Source organism: Seriola aureovittata, chromosome 9, assembly GCF_021018895.1.
Source record: "Seriola aureovittata isolate HTS-2021-v1 ecotype China chromosome 9, ASM2101889v1, whole genome shotgun sequence".
NCBI lineage: Eukaryota > Metazoa > Chordata > Actinopteri > Carangiformes > Carangidae > Seriola > Seriola aureovittata.
In genome coordinates this window covers 14,477,606-14,493,040 of record NC_079372.1, presented here as the reverse complement: position 1 = coordinate 14,493,040, position 15,435 = coordinate 14,477,606, and the positions used below count along the sequence as shown (strand labels likewise).

The window sequence follows — 15,435 nt, the reverse complement described above, 5'->3', positions numbered from 1 at the left end:
CAAGGTGGAGCTAATTTGAACTATTTTTCATAGTTAATTTATGACAATGAATCATATTTTATGAGTTCATCATATCTTTATATATAAATTTTTAATTTATTAAGTAACTATAAACATCAGAATAATTTAATGAAATAAAAAGTACAATATTCTCCCTCTGATATGTAGTTGAGTACAAGTATAACGTAGCGGAAAATGGAAACACTAAAGTGAAGTGCAAGGATTTTCTTGTTTTACCTGTCCTAACTGCTTCCTGTATGGGTGGAGCCCCAGAATTTACATAGCAAACCAGCTCAACTGTGACAAACTCTCTTTGAACATAGAAAGCTGGCTGAACTCATGTGGATCCTCAAGACTTCCATAGTTTCGACTGTGTAAATGAAACGTAAGTTGGCCTTATTTGGTAGTTTAACAATGCATTCTACCCTTAACAGCTCTGTGAGTTTCAGTCATGGTTAAGTTATTAGTGGGTTTTTGACAATATTGTGTTGGACAAGCTATCTTTGTTGAATTATAAACTCACTGTAAGGAATCATTATGTCTAGATTCATATCTTATGCTTAATCTTTTTTTCCTGTTTCCAATTCAAACTACATCTTATTAAAAGAATGGATTGTAACCCTTTGGCCTTTGCTCATCTGTCAGATGTTTTGGTTTTCTTGCCTTCTTTCTCACTGCTCTCATAGCTGTCTTTCTGGTTGCAGCTGTTTTTACAGACAACGTTCTGATAAACCCACTGTAAACACCACCCTCTCATCACCAGACAGACACAGTTTAGCTAGTGGACATAGTGGAGCATTAAGGTGCTGAAGAACCAGATATTTCCCCCAGAAGTTGGCAGAGACCAAGAACAGAGCTGTTACCAACAGGAATGTTTTAAAGTTACAGCTTAATTGTGTTCACTGCCCCCAAGTGGCCAAAAAATAAATACATTACTACAGGTTTAAGCCTTTTCTGTTGATCCATGTCAAAAAGTGTAGATATAAAACAGAAAAGGTCACTGTATACCAGCAGCATTTATTAAAGATTTAACTAAATGTAGGTGGTATTTACTCAGGTACTGTAGTTAAATATACTTTTGAGATGCTTGTGTTCTACTTGAGTATTTCCATTTTATCAATATATACTTCTGCTCAACTACATCTCAGAGGGAACTATTGTCCCTTTTACTCTACTACATTTATTTTAAAGCTTTACTTAGATTCAGTTTAATACAAACACTAACCAATTAATAAAACATGATATATTATAGATTAAAAGAAGACTTAATTGGTTGCCAGGGGCAAATGCACAGGCTAGCCAGCAGTTTATAAAGCATTTAAATTTACCTCCACCTTTAACAGCTGCAACATTAAAGTGATGTTCACATTAATACATCAATAACTATAATACAATAATATTATATACATTATTCTGAAATGGGCATTAAGCATGAGTACTGTTACTTTTGGTATTTTAGGTATATTTTGATGCCAATACTTTTCTACTTTTAATTAAGTAAAGTTTTGAATGAATGAACTTTATTATTTCCTACACTGTGGCACTGCTACTTTTACTCATGTAAAGGATTTGAGGACTTCTTACACCACTGCTTATAAGTTGTCTCCGCACAAAACTGACCACTAACATGTCACGCAAAGATGTTTTACCAATAAGCACAAACTGTGATGTTGAACATGTAAGAGCTTAACTGTGAGTAAAATCTTTAAGAAATAGTTTTGACACTTTAGGAAATGTATTTATTCGCTTTCTTGCCAAGAGTAACATGAAAAAAAAAACTATCTCCAAGAACTACTAGAACCATTTCTTTGCAGGGTCAGTGACTTTGTACAGATTAAACAATATATGAGGGGCTAATTATTGAGCTTTAGAGATGTTGGGTCATTTTCATGCTAAGCTAAGCACATGCTAGCTTTAGCCTCATATTCCGCTTATGGATATGAGAGTGGAATCAATCTTCTTATTTAACTCTCAGCAAGAAAGTGAACATTTCCCAGAAATGTTGAACTTTTCCTTTAAGTGGTCTGCGCTTGGATCAGGCTTCTCCTGAATTTGCTAGGGCCATTCAAGTTATGTAAATAAACACTGTACATAAGACCAGACATTATGTAGAACTGCTCCACGAAACTTTCTTGCAACCCAAAAGCACTAACACTTGTAGTGATCTACAACGACACAAATGCATGAAAAGCATGAAGATTTATGAAAGAAGTGGAGAAAGTAAAAACAAATTGTCACATGAAGTAGCAAAGACAGTTTCACAAGTCAGATAACTCCTGACGTTACACAGGACCAAAAGAGGTAGCTGATTTCACTTCTGTTTTCAAGCATGGTTTAACTGGGACTTCTGCAGACCTACAGCAGATATGCATACTACCGGTATGCTAATATGCATATTAAGATCAGATATAGTGGCATAGATACAACGTTCACTTTGGACAATTCTTACATAGAAGAGAAAAAAAAGCCATGTGTGACTAAGGTGACCACTTCCAGGCACCTTGCTGAGCTGCATTCATGCATTTAATAAGGGTGTTGTTGGCGGCGGGCGGCGGCGGCGGGGGGGGGGGGATAAAAACAAAAAAAATTTGTGCAAGCCCATGTCAACATACACTGACTTAAATATTTTTTTTAAACATCTGGCCACATGACAAGACATTCTTCACATTATTTGCCAAGTTAAATGTGTTCTGGGTGTGGGGGTTTTATACGTAAACCTTGAGAGATGATTACAGCAACCAACTGCCTAGTGAACTATGTGCAATTATGTTAAGTGGCCGTTTTCAATGTTACAAAAAGGCAACAGACAAAGAGGTACACTCAATAAGATTATTTATGTTATTGTACAATCTGCATTTTTTAACAAATAATAATAAAAAAAAGATTAGTTAGATGTACAGTATTTGAATGATCATATCTGGTGTGGACTGAGGACTCCGCCTGCCTCGTCACATCGAGTCCACCCAGAGCTCCAGTGATGGGAAAGGGAGAGGGGGCCGGGGGCCTGGAATGATTTTCATGAATGCTCATTAAGTGTGTATACAGATTTGTGTGTGTGTGTGTGTGTGTGTGTGTGTGTGTGTGTGTGTGTGTGTGTGTGTGTGTGTGTGTGTGTGTGTGTGTGTGTGTGTGTGTGTGTGTGTGTGTCTGCATGTACCTGTCATTGTATACTTGGGTGTGTGTGTGTGATTGAGTGTCTTTGTGTGTGCTCAGCCAAGGTGTTGGCAGGTGGTGGAATGTCACATGGCGGATGATGGGGGATAAAGGGATGAAAGCAAAACAGAAGAGTTGGGGGAGAGGAGTGGAAAGGAGGATAAAAGATGGAGGCAAAAGTAGCAGGGGCTCAGTTGGTGTAGATCTGGCCCTCGGGTGGCTGAGGAAGCTTCATGTTTTCCTTGCACGTCATGAGCCGTCGCAGCTCCAGCAGCACCATCCGGATGCTGTAGGAGTTCTGCCACTTGGCCAGTGCAGTCACCGCATGCATGTCAACCTGGGGGACAGAGAACAAGAAAGGATGCATGTGACGCAACACCATGAACCCTTGCATATTGTTTTTTTTTTAGGACAATTTGCGCTGTACATTAGACACAACAGAAATCATCAGTCTTATCTTTCACCTTTCTAAATGACCAAAATGTTGGATTTTAAGATATTTTATGGTGTAGATCTCAGATCAGTTTTCACACTGTTTTGTTTGAGTCCACACCTTGGTTTTGTCTTCATCCCCCAACTAACTGACTAACTGCTTTTAAACATGGTATCTATTTGGTTCAATCTGTGGTATATTTAAGCAAAGCTTTCTTCATTAAATTTCAAGTGTTTTCCATAGTCATCAGGACACAATGTTGGCACTCGTTAAATTTATTATTATTAGACTAAAAAAACAGAAAAAAATAAATAGGTGCTTGTAGCCGCATTTGGAAGCAGCACAACCACTTGCAAAGAAATGGAAAAAGCAAGTGCATGTTCTCCACTGCCCTACTAGGAAAAAGCGTGTCATGTTTGCCTTATGAAATTATGTTTTCTGTGTTCCTAAATCAAGAATGATACACATCCTACAGTTTGAGCGAAAGCAACCTAACACCCGCTCCTTCTGGTGGATCTGGTGCCGTTTCTCGGTCTGATCTTGGTCATATTCATTCAAACGTTATTTGCATTGCACTTTTCATACAGGTTAGTGCAGTTTGAAGTGCTTCACAGATGACTAAGCTAAAAGAAAAAAAAAAAAAAAAATAGGACAAATCAAATAAGGAAAGAAAAACAAAAACTGTTCGTGTGAATGTCTCATACCACATACTGTACACTGCTCTACATCTTGTGCCAGAATTAATGTAATGGTTACATTAGTTGTCAGAAGATTCAAGAATGCACTTGAAGGAACTTGTCAATCTGGAATGACCAGTACACAGAGCGCGCATGACAAAGGGATGCAAAAAAAACTTTAAAAAAAAAAAACTCCTTTACTTGTTGCTCCCTTAATTTAACCCTAACCCTATTTCTTAAATGCTACTTTAACGTGTAAACATGCCTTGTGTTGCATTCACATGCTCCTAAATAATGTAATGTAATTATTAATTACAAAATTAACATAAGCCAAATGCCATTCTTTCTCCAAATACATTTATCGGTGTAGCAAGAACAGGATCAAGAAGACAATCATATATTTTAAAAAGACAGCAAAGGCATGCAATCAATCAGTCAATCTACAGTAAAAGCTGGTTTCAATTTACTTACCACACCGTTGGAGGTGTGCACGCCATTCAAGTTTATCTTTGTCACAAATCTGACAAACGGTGGTGACTCTGGGTATCCTGGCCCACATTCAACCTTCAGATTGTACATCCTGTTTTCATAGCTTGTCTGTGGACAGAGACAAGTGAGGAGAGGTGAGTGGACGGCACACTAAACATCAACACCCAGCACACAATGTTCAGTGAATTTAACAATACCATCAATGTGAACTTCATGGAAGAAAACAATCCAAATCATGGTTATGACCATTAAAAATTTAACTATTTATTTTTAACCAGTTCCACAGGAACAGTAAATATGTTTGGATAAAGGACGCCAAATGGCTGAATCAGCTGTAGTCTGACAAATGTTAATATCCACGTTCCTCCTATAAAGGTCTTTGAGGTACTGAGGTCTAATAATATACATTACGGATGGATACTGAGCTGCAGTTGTATTAATCTACCCTTCAAAAGGTAGTGAACCAAATCAAAAAGAAACATTTTCAGAGTGTTAGCATTTAAACAATCAATGCTAAATCCGAGAGGGAATTAATTCTGTGCTTTGTAATGTAGTACCTGTTGCTTCCTGTCAATATGTTGTAATATTTTACCATGACTTAGACCTTTTAGTGCACCACTTCATTCATTACACTCCATCCCTTTGCGCCCGCTTTAAATGATATAACTCAGCTGATGTACTCATTCACAGCAGTGTGAAGCTAGTGCATGTCTACAACTTGGTACACTGTCAGAAGACACTGCACAGCTGAGACCTTCTGGTTACATGGCAGTCTGTTAACTTCTTGACCATTTTAATGATGACTGTGCAGTGAGCAGTGTTTTAAAAAATACCACCACTCACCCTAGGAGGACCAAGGATCACCCCTCTCCATCGTGTTAAGGTCATGTCCTCATCATCCTCCAGACCCCAGCTCACTGTCCCATCTCCCACACCTTTTTGGCCTTCCTCCAGCTCTTCTAGGAGCCGGAAATTGCGAGGAACTTTAACGGCTGTTTGTGGACAAACACACCAAAGTAAGACTGTTACACTCACATATGCACATTTCCAACATGACAAGTGGATTTAGGTACCACCGATCTTGCCAGAGAAATGACTTGCAGTTATAAAGGTATGAGCTGGTTGTGGCATGACTCTCCCACACAGAGTAATATAAGGAACGCCTTAGTCGACCAGCTTTCATCAGCCCTTTGATATTGGCAGACGTTAGTCATTTCCTTTAATTTAGCATGTGGCTTCGACGGTGCTGCATCATTTGGCCTCTGCAGTGAGATATGATGGTGCTGCACTGTTAACTGAGCCATGCAAACACTCACAGTCACACTGCCGGCTGATGCAGCAATCAAGCTAAGAGAGCCCTCACTGAAACTCAGCACAATATTAGATCATGTTTTCTTGATTAGCTGCGACTGTGATCTCAGTAAACGTGCCGTCATTGTTGACATTTAATAATCTACTGATAATTATGCACGAAGGCTGAATCATGATTCATCTAACATTTACTAATGACATTTAACGAAAATGACTGGGTTTGTGTCACATCCGTATTCGGAGTCGGTAAACAATTTTATGCTGCAAATGAGCTAACGTAACCCGGACGTTAGGGAGGCGGTGGTGTGGCTCACTAGCGTCAGCGCAGGACTGTCACCATACGAAATCACATTATTAAATGAAAGCAAACAAGCTACACAATGTTATATATGCGGATGGCTGGGGCTAAATTGTCACACGGCCGTTAAACGACATGAAATTCCTCTATCGGCAGTCATACTGCATTTCCTTTTATCCACCTTAACTTACGTTAGCTTAGCTAATAGCATGGCTTCCTATTCATTCTCTTCGGCGGCTTAAGCTTTGCGTTAGCATGCATCTTTTCACAGAGCGGGTGCGTCAGTAGATAATCAACCTCATTATGAAACTTGATAGCTAGATCGCGAGAATTCATTGAACCGATTATTTAACGACAGCTTTTAATTATGATTTATTTCTCTCGAACATTTACCTGATCCGGCGGCGACCGCCATCTTGTCGCTACACAGCGAGAGCGCGCACGTAGCTTTGCCATTGTAGCCAACGGTGCGTGCGCGCGGAAGAAACGCAAAGCGTCGCTTCCTTTGTTGTTTTCTGGCCAATAGTCTGACAGACAATACGTGGCCATTTAGAACATAACTTTCTATATATTGCATATTTTTCTGCAAAATTCCAATACAGACCAAATATAATAACGAGACGAATTCACCAACAAGTATTGCCTGTGTAGCCAAAACCTGATGTATCTTGTTCTTCTGAGCCATAGAGCTTCATTGTTGTCAAAAAGCTATTAAAACACCTCCCTGTTGAACTACATGACATGTTCCTTTATTACTATAAACACGGGCACTGTAGTTTATCGTGATACTTACACCATCCTGCTGCCAGAAATACTCACTAAATGGTTCTCAGCAAATGCTTACTACACCTGTAGTAGTACATTAACACTCCTGTTTGAGTGTTTTGACTTTACTACAATGTGTACTACAATTTTTTTTTAAGATTTAAATTTTCAGTAGGAGCCAGCTTGGGCTGGAGCTCCACAAACATGGTAGGGATGTAGAAATGTATTGAAAGATGCACTAACAATTTTGGGTTTCGTCTTTTTTAGGGCATTTGTTGAATCAAATAAAAATATTGAATATCACCAGCCTTATAGGCCTGATAGAGGCCTTTCCAGCAGGCACTAGAGCATTTCTTAAAAGCCCAAACATTTTGATTTGTTATCGTAAGAAAAGAACAAGTGCTATTAATAATATGGCTCTGTTATTCAGTTTTATCATCACCATCTGTGCTTTTCTTGCTGTGACATGTCAAAATACCTTCTTTGCTCTGACTGTAGACCCACAATAGAGTAAGATTATGCAGGCAGAGAAAGAGGAATGTAACAATATTAAGATTGTGAAGCTTAATTATCCAGCTACAACATCTTTAAAACACAGCCAAGAAAGAAAGAAATGTATCAGAGAATGAAGCGGTAATTATCAACTGTTTTTATTTAGTTTATTTATAAATACAGTTTAATATATACATTGTAAGTCTCCAACATGGAAGACAACAAAAAGGCATCAAGGCATTATTCTGATATCTAAAACTCCATCACCACCAGCATATATAACCAACTACAACATCCATATGGGTCTTGCCTCAGAAGAAGTGAGAGGCAAGTGAAGGGCAATTTAAAGTCAGTCAATGAAGTGTTTTCCCATATCGCTGGCAAGATTTACAGTAAATCAATTAAGGAGAGGATAAGGCAATTGAATAAAAAGTCCAAGGATCAATACAAAAGCAATTATAACATATCATGTCAAACATACCAACAACTGCCCACCCCACTTACTAACAAGTTCATTTGTTTCCACAAAATTGTTTCCAGTGGGAAAAAATTTAGTTAACCACACATTGTCACAAAATACCCTTCGAATCCACTAATGAAAGCCCATTGCCTTTAAGCAGAAAAAACCAAACACAGCTTGATCACAAATTCTACCTCAATAACAAGAGGCCAAGTTAACTGAACTGATATGGCTACAACAGAACCTATATTGCATTTTTAAAAAATCATTCGGCTACTATGGCCAACAAACAAAATTTGATAGAAATAAGTGATTTAAACAACTTTGATCTATCTATTAAATAACGGCCTTAACTTCACTAATGGAGTGTTTTGTTTTGTGATTTTATTTTTTTACAAATTCATACTAAACTACTTTAATCACCTTAACCACAATCCTGAGATCATCTGGAGAATAAGAATGAAACATAAGTCAATACATGTTAGATCCATACTCAAAAACCAGACTCTCAACTACAACAGCTATAAATAGCAATTATAGGAAGTCTGTCTCTACGCAAAGGTTATTATGGTATGGGTTCCTTCTGAGTTCACCATATAGTTTTTGTGTAAGGTTGTCAGTTTTGTCTCCAAACTAATTATGGCATGTCATGTCTAGTATTTCTAAGCATTACCCTTAGCTTGTCCTATTTTTCAGTATTACAAAAACACAAAACGTCCTTAAATTTGTCATTACTTTTATATTACCACAAAAAGCAATTTACTGAAGCGCCGAAACATCCAGAGGGGCCGATGCAAAAAGTCCTATTTAGAAAATAAGTTGTGTGTCAAAGTTCAAATGTGTCTACTGATTGCAGTCAGTGGTGCCCCAAGAATACTGATACTGATCAAAAAAGACCTACAGGAGTAGAACTTATATGCAGGCTTTAAACTTTGATGCAGTGACACATAACGCCATCCATTTACCAACATACATTACACCACCTAGCGCACACAGAATTGCTCCTCACAATACTCTACAAGCACTATGCAAACTGTGTACTGTGTACGTCTGCTGTTGACCTATGGTGAATAATTTTATATAATCAAGTATGAAGGATTCAACAACTGGAATATTACATAATATAAAACATAATTTTGGTTTCAAAGTGAACTATAGGTATATTTAAATGATCTACTTGGAGTATAAGACCAAAAGCTTAATCATTAAGCCTTCAGCCTGGTTAGCCCAACTGAACAGCAAGGTTAGGGTCTCCCATTTAAACCCTAAAACCTTTGCCAGGATTTCCTCGGAATGAAGATAACATTTTGGTAGCTCAAACCTGGGACCATTTGGTCAAAGTTTGGGGGTCATCTTTTGAACAAGGTACAATTAATTTCATCAGGAATGAGCACAATCCTCCCTGGTCAGTGTCTGCTTTACACAAACTCAAAGGAAAGCTGGTGACCCAGTATATTGCTTGCACAAGCCAACATGCTCTATGCATGCACGCATTCTTACGTCTGTGACATCTTCACTAGTAAAAGTAATTTTGTCATGCAGTTCATTAAGTAGCTAATTTTTTTGAGCTCCAGTTTTCCAACTAAGTAAATATGCGTAAACAATTAAAAAAGAAAGGCATTTTTAACCTAATCAAGTGAGTTAAGACGTATAGTTAATGGCCTCTTATTACACTGCATAGTTATTTGCTGTACAATACATTTACAAATTACTGACTAAAGCATTTAAAAAACTCTCGACCAATTAATTAATTACATAATCTCATCTATAGGAGTGAAGAAATTCCTGGATCGTCAGCCTTCACTGAAGCCCTTGTAACATCACCAAGTCAACTTGTCACAGTTACCAAGACGGTACGCTGCGGCAACATTACTCACGGGGAATGTTACGCTCTGAAACTGCCAGTTCCTTCCCACATTACAAACGAGTAGCAAAGATGTGAAGAGTGAAAACAATGTAACATACAGTTGGCACATAACTTTGGAGTATCTGTGACTGATTAAGTGAGACACAGATCCCAGAAAGACGGAATTTCCTTTGCAACGACACGAGGAAGTGCTGCAAATAAAAACAGAACAAAAGAAAGACACAAGAACTGCATTTACGGTGAGTGTAAGGCAGCTTGACAAAACTGCATGTGCCCCTTTCCTGCAGAGCTGTCTGTTTACCAGGAGGCAAAACGTAAAAATGCTTTTCACAGTGGACACAGTGATCATCTGAAAAGACTACTTATAGTAGGTCCAGAACAATTGAGCAGAACAACAGTAATGATATATGTATATTTGCCCAGATTTTCTATCGATCAATACTGACTACAGTTACGCGCATGTGATTTTTCAAATCAAATCTCCACTTAGCCTGAACATTTCTCATCCTGCATGTTTGCAGTTTCAATGGCCAGAAAATAACAAATTGTAATAAAAATGCCAGCTCAGGATCTGACAGCAATAATTTGGTTTTTTATTCTTTTTGGTTTGTTCATTTTAAAACGTGTTTTATGAGCCGTCTGACCTGTCATTTATCATCCTGCTGGGACAAGTTTGGTTGTAAAGTAGCACTGTAACTGTAGTCATTATCTAGGATTGACAAACTCATAACTAAACTATTAAATATGGCTGCATTTTGATTTGTAGCAAGTTACTAGAATCAATAACAGGCGCTGGTTAGCACTGGAAAAAAAAAACAACACTTCTTCTCATCACCTCTCTTTAAAGAACAGTTAACAAATGTAACAATAATTAACCGATTTGTTCTTTAGCTATCAACATTGGTAGAGCTTCCTAAAATCCTACGTCACCCCAGCCCTCCTACCTACCATAGCCTAAATCCAATTTTATTACTTGCACATCAAGTAGACCCTTGATAAGGTGGAGATGAAAAGACTGATACAGAAGAAATAAAGCAGTGCTAAATATAACGTGATTTATCGACTCTTGAAATGAGCAGCTGTGACTCTGGAGGAGAAAAAAAATTGAGTGTTCACGCTTTCAAGTATTCTTTCTTTGAATCGTTTGAATTTTCTGACGTAAGGGGAATCTTTTCATCTCCTTGTTCGGCGATTTTAAAATTATGCATCTGACCAAACCTTCTTAGTAACAGGCTTTGTAAATAACCTCAAAAAAAGTGATGAGCTGTGTTAGACATACGGAGAGTTACGGATATATTGCAATTTGAAATGATGATCTCCGTTAGTGAGTGAGTGAGTGAGTGAGTGAGTGAGTGAGTGAGTGAGTGAGTGAGTGAGTGAGTGAGTGACTGAGTGAGTGAGTGACTGAGTAATGAAAAATTCCAACAAAGCCCTCCTCTTGAAAAACAGACAAAATGTGCAAGACTTAAAGCTATGGCATCAGAAACTGTTTGTTAGTTTTCCTTCCAATGGATTACAGTTTAAGTGAGGCAAAAAAGGGGATGAGAAGCCTGGACGGAGCCAGCGTCTTCTGAGGTAGGGTGCAGTTAGCCTGCAGTGTTACTTGACTTTCTGAGCCCATTTCAGGTCGTCCGCCCTGGGCTTCTCTCCTGTCACACCCTGGATAAGATCCTCCAGGTTCCTCCAAAAACCCAGCTTCTCCAGTGGGTAGTTCAGCCAACCTGGAGACACAAAGCTCAGTGACAAATCTGCCTGACTCTCATCCCTTTCATCTTCAAAACAACCAGGCTGATTCTTTATTTCCCCATAAAGAAGTAACAGACCAACCTGTAGTGATGCAGAAGTACGTCTCATGGGGGGAGACATGATGGATGCGGTGGTGCTTGCGGGGAAGGATGATGTGGCAGTCCTGTAGGAGCACGACCCAACGAGGTAGGCCAAAGTACGTGTGCGACCACTTGTGAATCTGGTTGGTAAGGGTCACAAAGATGGCTAGTGCAAACAAGTAGCAGTACCAGGGGTAGATATGGTAAATCTCAGCTGAAAATAAAAAAAGACAGAAACAAGGTGAGACAGAAACTTGTTTGTCCTCCACCGGGTTGTTTTTAAAATAACACTTTAGATCAGATTACAGGATTTTCATGTAGAAGAAAATGTCAGGCTTGGTTTGTTGATATAAAACTCACCAGGGGAGAGGGTGAGGAAGTTGAAGGCCATGTTTGCTAGAGGGACTATGGTCAGCATGCAGTTGTCACCATTGGTCTCAATGAAGTCGTGACGGGTGATGGCTGTGGGGTCGATGTGGTGCTCTCTAAATGGTCGTATAAAGGCCTGCAGGATGGATCAGATGGTACAGTTGGGTGAAAAACAAGACATACACATTGTGAATGCAGGAAAAAATTCTGGTTCTTTTCAAAAGCAGATTGTTTAGAGAACAAACAATGGATTTTAGTTTTGGAAAAAAGAATGAGAAACTGACTCATGGATACCTTACCTTTCCAAAGATGGGTAGATCCACTGATCCCCACGTGTCAGCCCCCCAGTGAACAAGTCCTGACGCAAAGTCTGCGGTGAGTATTCCTGCCACTGAACATGAATGAGGAAAGTAGAACAGAAAAAAAGACGAGGAAATCATTCAAATTAAAAGAGAACAGCCAACACTTGTTTGGATTGCAGCTCTGAAAAATAACAATAGAACTAATCAACATCAGGACATTATATAATTTTTCAGTTGGCACTTACCAATGCCCAACAGAATGTACCACAAATGCCCCAGGTGGAAATTGGCAAGGAGGTGAATGAAATTGAAGGCCATGAGAGAGAAGCAGAAGAGAACACTTATCCATTCTTGACATCTTTTGCCTTAAAGAAAAACATACATAGCATACATATTAGTACAACTAGAGCACAAGAGCGTACTGTTCATTCTTATCAGGGTGGATTTGGAAACATGAGTTTCCTGATAAGATTATCAGTCATATTACGTCTCTGGTCCACAGCCCTTTTACTTGACGTGACATAATCAGAACTAAAATGTCCAAGGTTTAGTAAACTAGTCAGCATGATTAAGTATCAGATGCTTCGTTACGACAAAGACATTCAGTGAGGACACATTCCTCTGCACTTTGCTAGTTACATGACAATGCTGAGCAGCTGGGCTTGAAATACCTGTCCACATCTTGTAGCTCAAAGACGGCTGCAATCTCTAACAGAAAACCCTCCAGCAGGTAAAAGTCTGACCATCATACAGACAAAGCTATCAGATTCAGATCCTTGTAAGCATAAACGTATTACTGAATGGGCACATCGGGCCCAGGGGTCCCCTGACCTCCTCGGTCCCTGGGCCTGTGCTTCTGTTTGAAGTGACTGTAAATATTTGTTTCCTTAAAGTCATAGAACTCAGGTGAAGGGCACAAAATGTCCACAAAAAAAGCAAAACGTGCCAAAGAGAGGCAAAACAACTGCAAAGACACTCAAAAGTCCACAAAGAGACAAAATAAACAAAACAAACAAACAAAACAAGAAACAGAAACAAAATGACCACGAGTATTTAAATACAAGAGTATATATATATAAAAAAAAATAAAACAACAATTAAGAGATGCAAAAAAACAAAACAAAAAACAGAAAGAGGCTAGAGATGCAACATGACCATAAAGAGACACAAGTCAAAGGGGTCCTTCTTATTGGGGGGGGGGGGGGGGGGGGGGTTCTCATAATCCGTCCATGCCACTGAGGTCCTCAACTAAATATGTGCAACTCAAAAGGCATCAAGTATTTGTACAATGGGTGGGAAGGCCATTCACTTCTTTGTGGTCAAGTTCAAATGGCAGGAGTGATAGTGGGAGGACTGGCTCAGAGGAATGGCCAAGACCTCACAACTATTTCGACCAGGAGTTTTTGGTTATGCTCTGCTCTCTGAGTTACAGTCCACGGGCTGACTTAGCAACAGCACTGTTATGAAAGGTCAAAGCAGCTCCGTGGACAAACGAGGCTTCTTGAGCCTAAAGCAGAAGCAGTGGATTCTTCTAACCTCTGTCTAATGCTCGAAATGTCACAGGACAAGTACGACTCAATCACGACTTCAACCAATTTCACATGATTCTTATTGTGTAACAACAACAACAACGGCACTGTGATTGTAACAAGCCCAGAACTGTGGCTGGTTGCTCGGTGTCATTCAACTGTGGCGGCTCAAGACAAACCGGTGTTGTCTTATTTTAGGAGTTTTTTTTCAGTTTGATAATTGGTAACTATATACAGCCAGTCGTTATGTCACATCACTCGTGGACACTTGAACCGGGGGAACAAGCCCATAAGACGGAGCTGCTGAGGGGATCGACTCACCTGGCGAGTACAAAGTGGCCAGTTCTCGGGCACCGGCGTGTTGTGGACCCCATCTAGCCGCTCCCCGGCCCGGTCCCTGCGGCTCCGGGTTCTGTGTTTCCACTCCACACCCGTTCTGGTTAACCATTCTCGCCATTTCTTCCCTGTGGGCCCAGCCCCTTCAGTCTCTCTACTCACAGCCAGGAACCAACGGAATCATCAACTTTCTCAGCCCACAGACAACGTAATGATTTCGACCAATCAGGAGCAAGTCGATGAGTGCTTCAACCAATCACCGGATTAAAAAATGTTACACAGACAGCCGAGTGACCAATAGGAGTTGCGAGGGGAAAGACCGCATTTCCCGACCCCACCCGTCCTGTCTGCTCTCAGCCCTCTGTTGTACGGTAGATGGGGCTGTCGGTGCTTACATGACACGTAAAGCACGTTAAACACCGAGGTATGTGTTACAGCGACAACTTCTGCTGTAGCTAGAAAACACCCAAATGTTGACAACATATAATCAGGTTAGGTGTTAAATACTGGAGGTAGTAGTGAAGAATGACGTATTTAAATTTTTGTAACTATTAAAAAAAGTCATAACACGCCCCTTTCTCGTTACTTTTAACAAGTTCCCCTTTTTGCCACAGTTGCTGCTATTTAGAAAAAGTTAAACAGGATCATTTTAAGTAAAATTAGCAAAACCTCAACATAAAACTATTCCATTACAAGTAGCCTAATGCCCTTCATTCATAATTTTACTCAAGTAAAGTACATAAGTATTGTTAGCAAAATGTACAATAACTAAGTACATTTACTCAAGTGCTGTAGGCCTACTTAAGTACAATGTACAATGTACAATGGTACTTTATATTTCAGTCCTACTGCATTTTGGAGACAAATATTATACTACTTGTATTGTACTAATTCTGCCTAATGAGTACTTTCCTTGTACTTTAGCTATATTTTGTTGCTAATTGTTTTATAGGTTTAGTCAAGGAAAATTTTGAATGCATGCATTTTACTTGTAACAGAGTATTTCTACACTGTGATATTGTTAAATACTTCTTCCACCATGATGTAGATAAAGGTATCAGAGTTGAAAGTACATATTAGGCCTTTGTCAGAGTGTACACTGTATTATTGGTTACAAGAACTGATGAT

At 39.3% G+C, this 15,435-nt stretch overlaps 2 protein-coding genes across 2 annotated transcripts; both read right to left on the bottom strand.

The window, feature by feature from the left end:
- Positions 1 to 2,815: 2,815 nt before the first annotated feature.
- On the bottom strand, positions 2,816 to 6,860 carry ube2v1 (ubiquitin-conjugating enzyme E2 variant 1). The gene is made up of 4 exons (XM_056384049.1): positions 6,755 to 6,860; positions 5,596 to 5,744; positions 4,735 to 4,860; positions 2,816 to 3,490 (listed from the first exon to the last, which is right to left on the bottom strand). The coding sequence occupies exons 1-4, from the start codon at positions 6,774 to 6,776 to the stop codon at positions 3,344 to 3,346; spliced, it is 444 nt and encodes a 147-aa protein (XP_056240024.1). The 5' UTR covers positions 6,777 to 6,860; the 3' UTR covers positions 2,816 to 3,343.
- Positions 6,861 to 7,760: 900 nt separating this feature from the next.
- Positions 7,761 to 14,507, bottom strand: peds1 (plasmanylethanolamine desaturase 1). Its single transcript, XM_056384048.1, has 6 exons — positions 14,293 to 14,507; positions 12,688 to 12,807; positions 12,440 to 12,531; positions 12,132 to 12,276; positions 11,773 to 11,985; positions 7,761 to 11,666 (listed from the first exon to the last, which is right to left on the bottom strand). The coding sequence occupies exons 1-6, from the start codon at positions 14,426 to 14,428 to the stop codon at positions 11,545 to 11,547; spliced, it is 828 nt and encodes a 275-aa protein (XP_056240023.1). The 5' UTR covers positions 14,429 to 14,507; the 3' UTR covers positions 7,761 to 11,544.
- Between the last annotated feature and the right edge of the window lie 928 nt (positions 14,508 to 15,435).

What these genes read in the sequence shown, in the direction of transcription:
- ube2v1 (XM_056384049.1), bottom strand. Translation starts at nt 6,776, where the DNA reads ATGGCGGTCGCCGCCGGATCAG. An exon ending in GGCGGTCGCCGCCGGATCAG is followed by an intron (nt 5,745 to 6,754) that starts GTAAATGTTCGA and finishes GTCCACAAACAG; the next exon opens with CCGTTAAAGTTCCTCGCAAT. An exon ending in TGATCCTTGGTCCTCCTAGG is followed by an intron (nt 4,861 to 5,595) that starts GTGAGTGGTGGT and finishes CTCTGTCCACAG; the next exon opens with ACAAGCTATGAAAACAGGAT.
- peds1 (XM_056384048.1), bottom strand. Translation starts at nt 14,428, where the DNA reads ATGGCGAGAATGGTTAACCAGAACGGGTGTGGAGTGGAAACACAGAAC. An exon ending in GTACATTCTGTTGGGCATTG is followed by an intron (nt 12,532 to 12,687) that starts GTAAGTGCCAAC and finishes ATTCATGTTCAG; the next exon opens with TGGCAGGAATACTCACCGCA. An exon ending in GTACTTCTGCATCACTACAG is followed by an intron (nt 11,667 to 11,772) that starts GTTGGTCTGTTA and finishes TTGTGTCTCCAG; the next exon opens with GTTGGCTGAACTACCCACTG.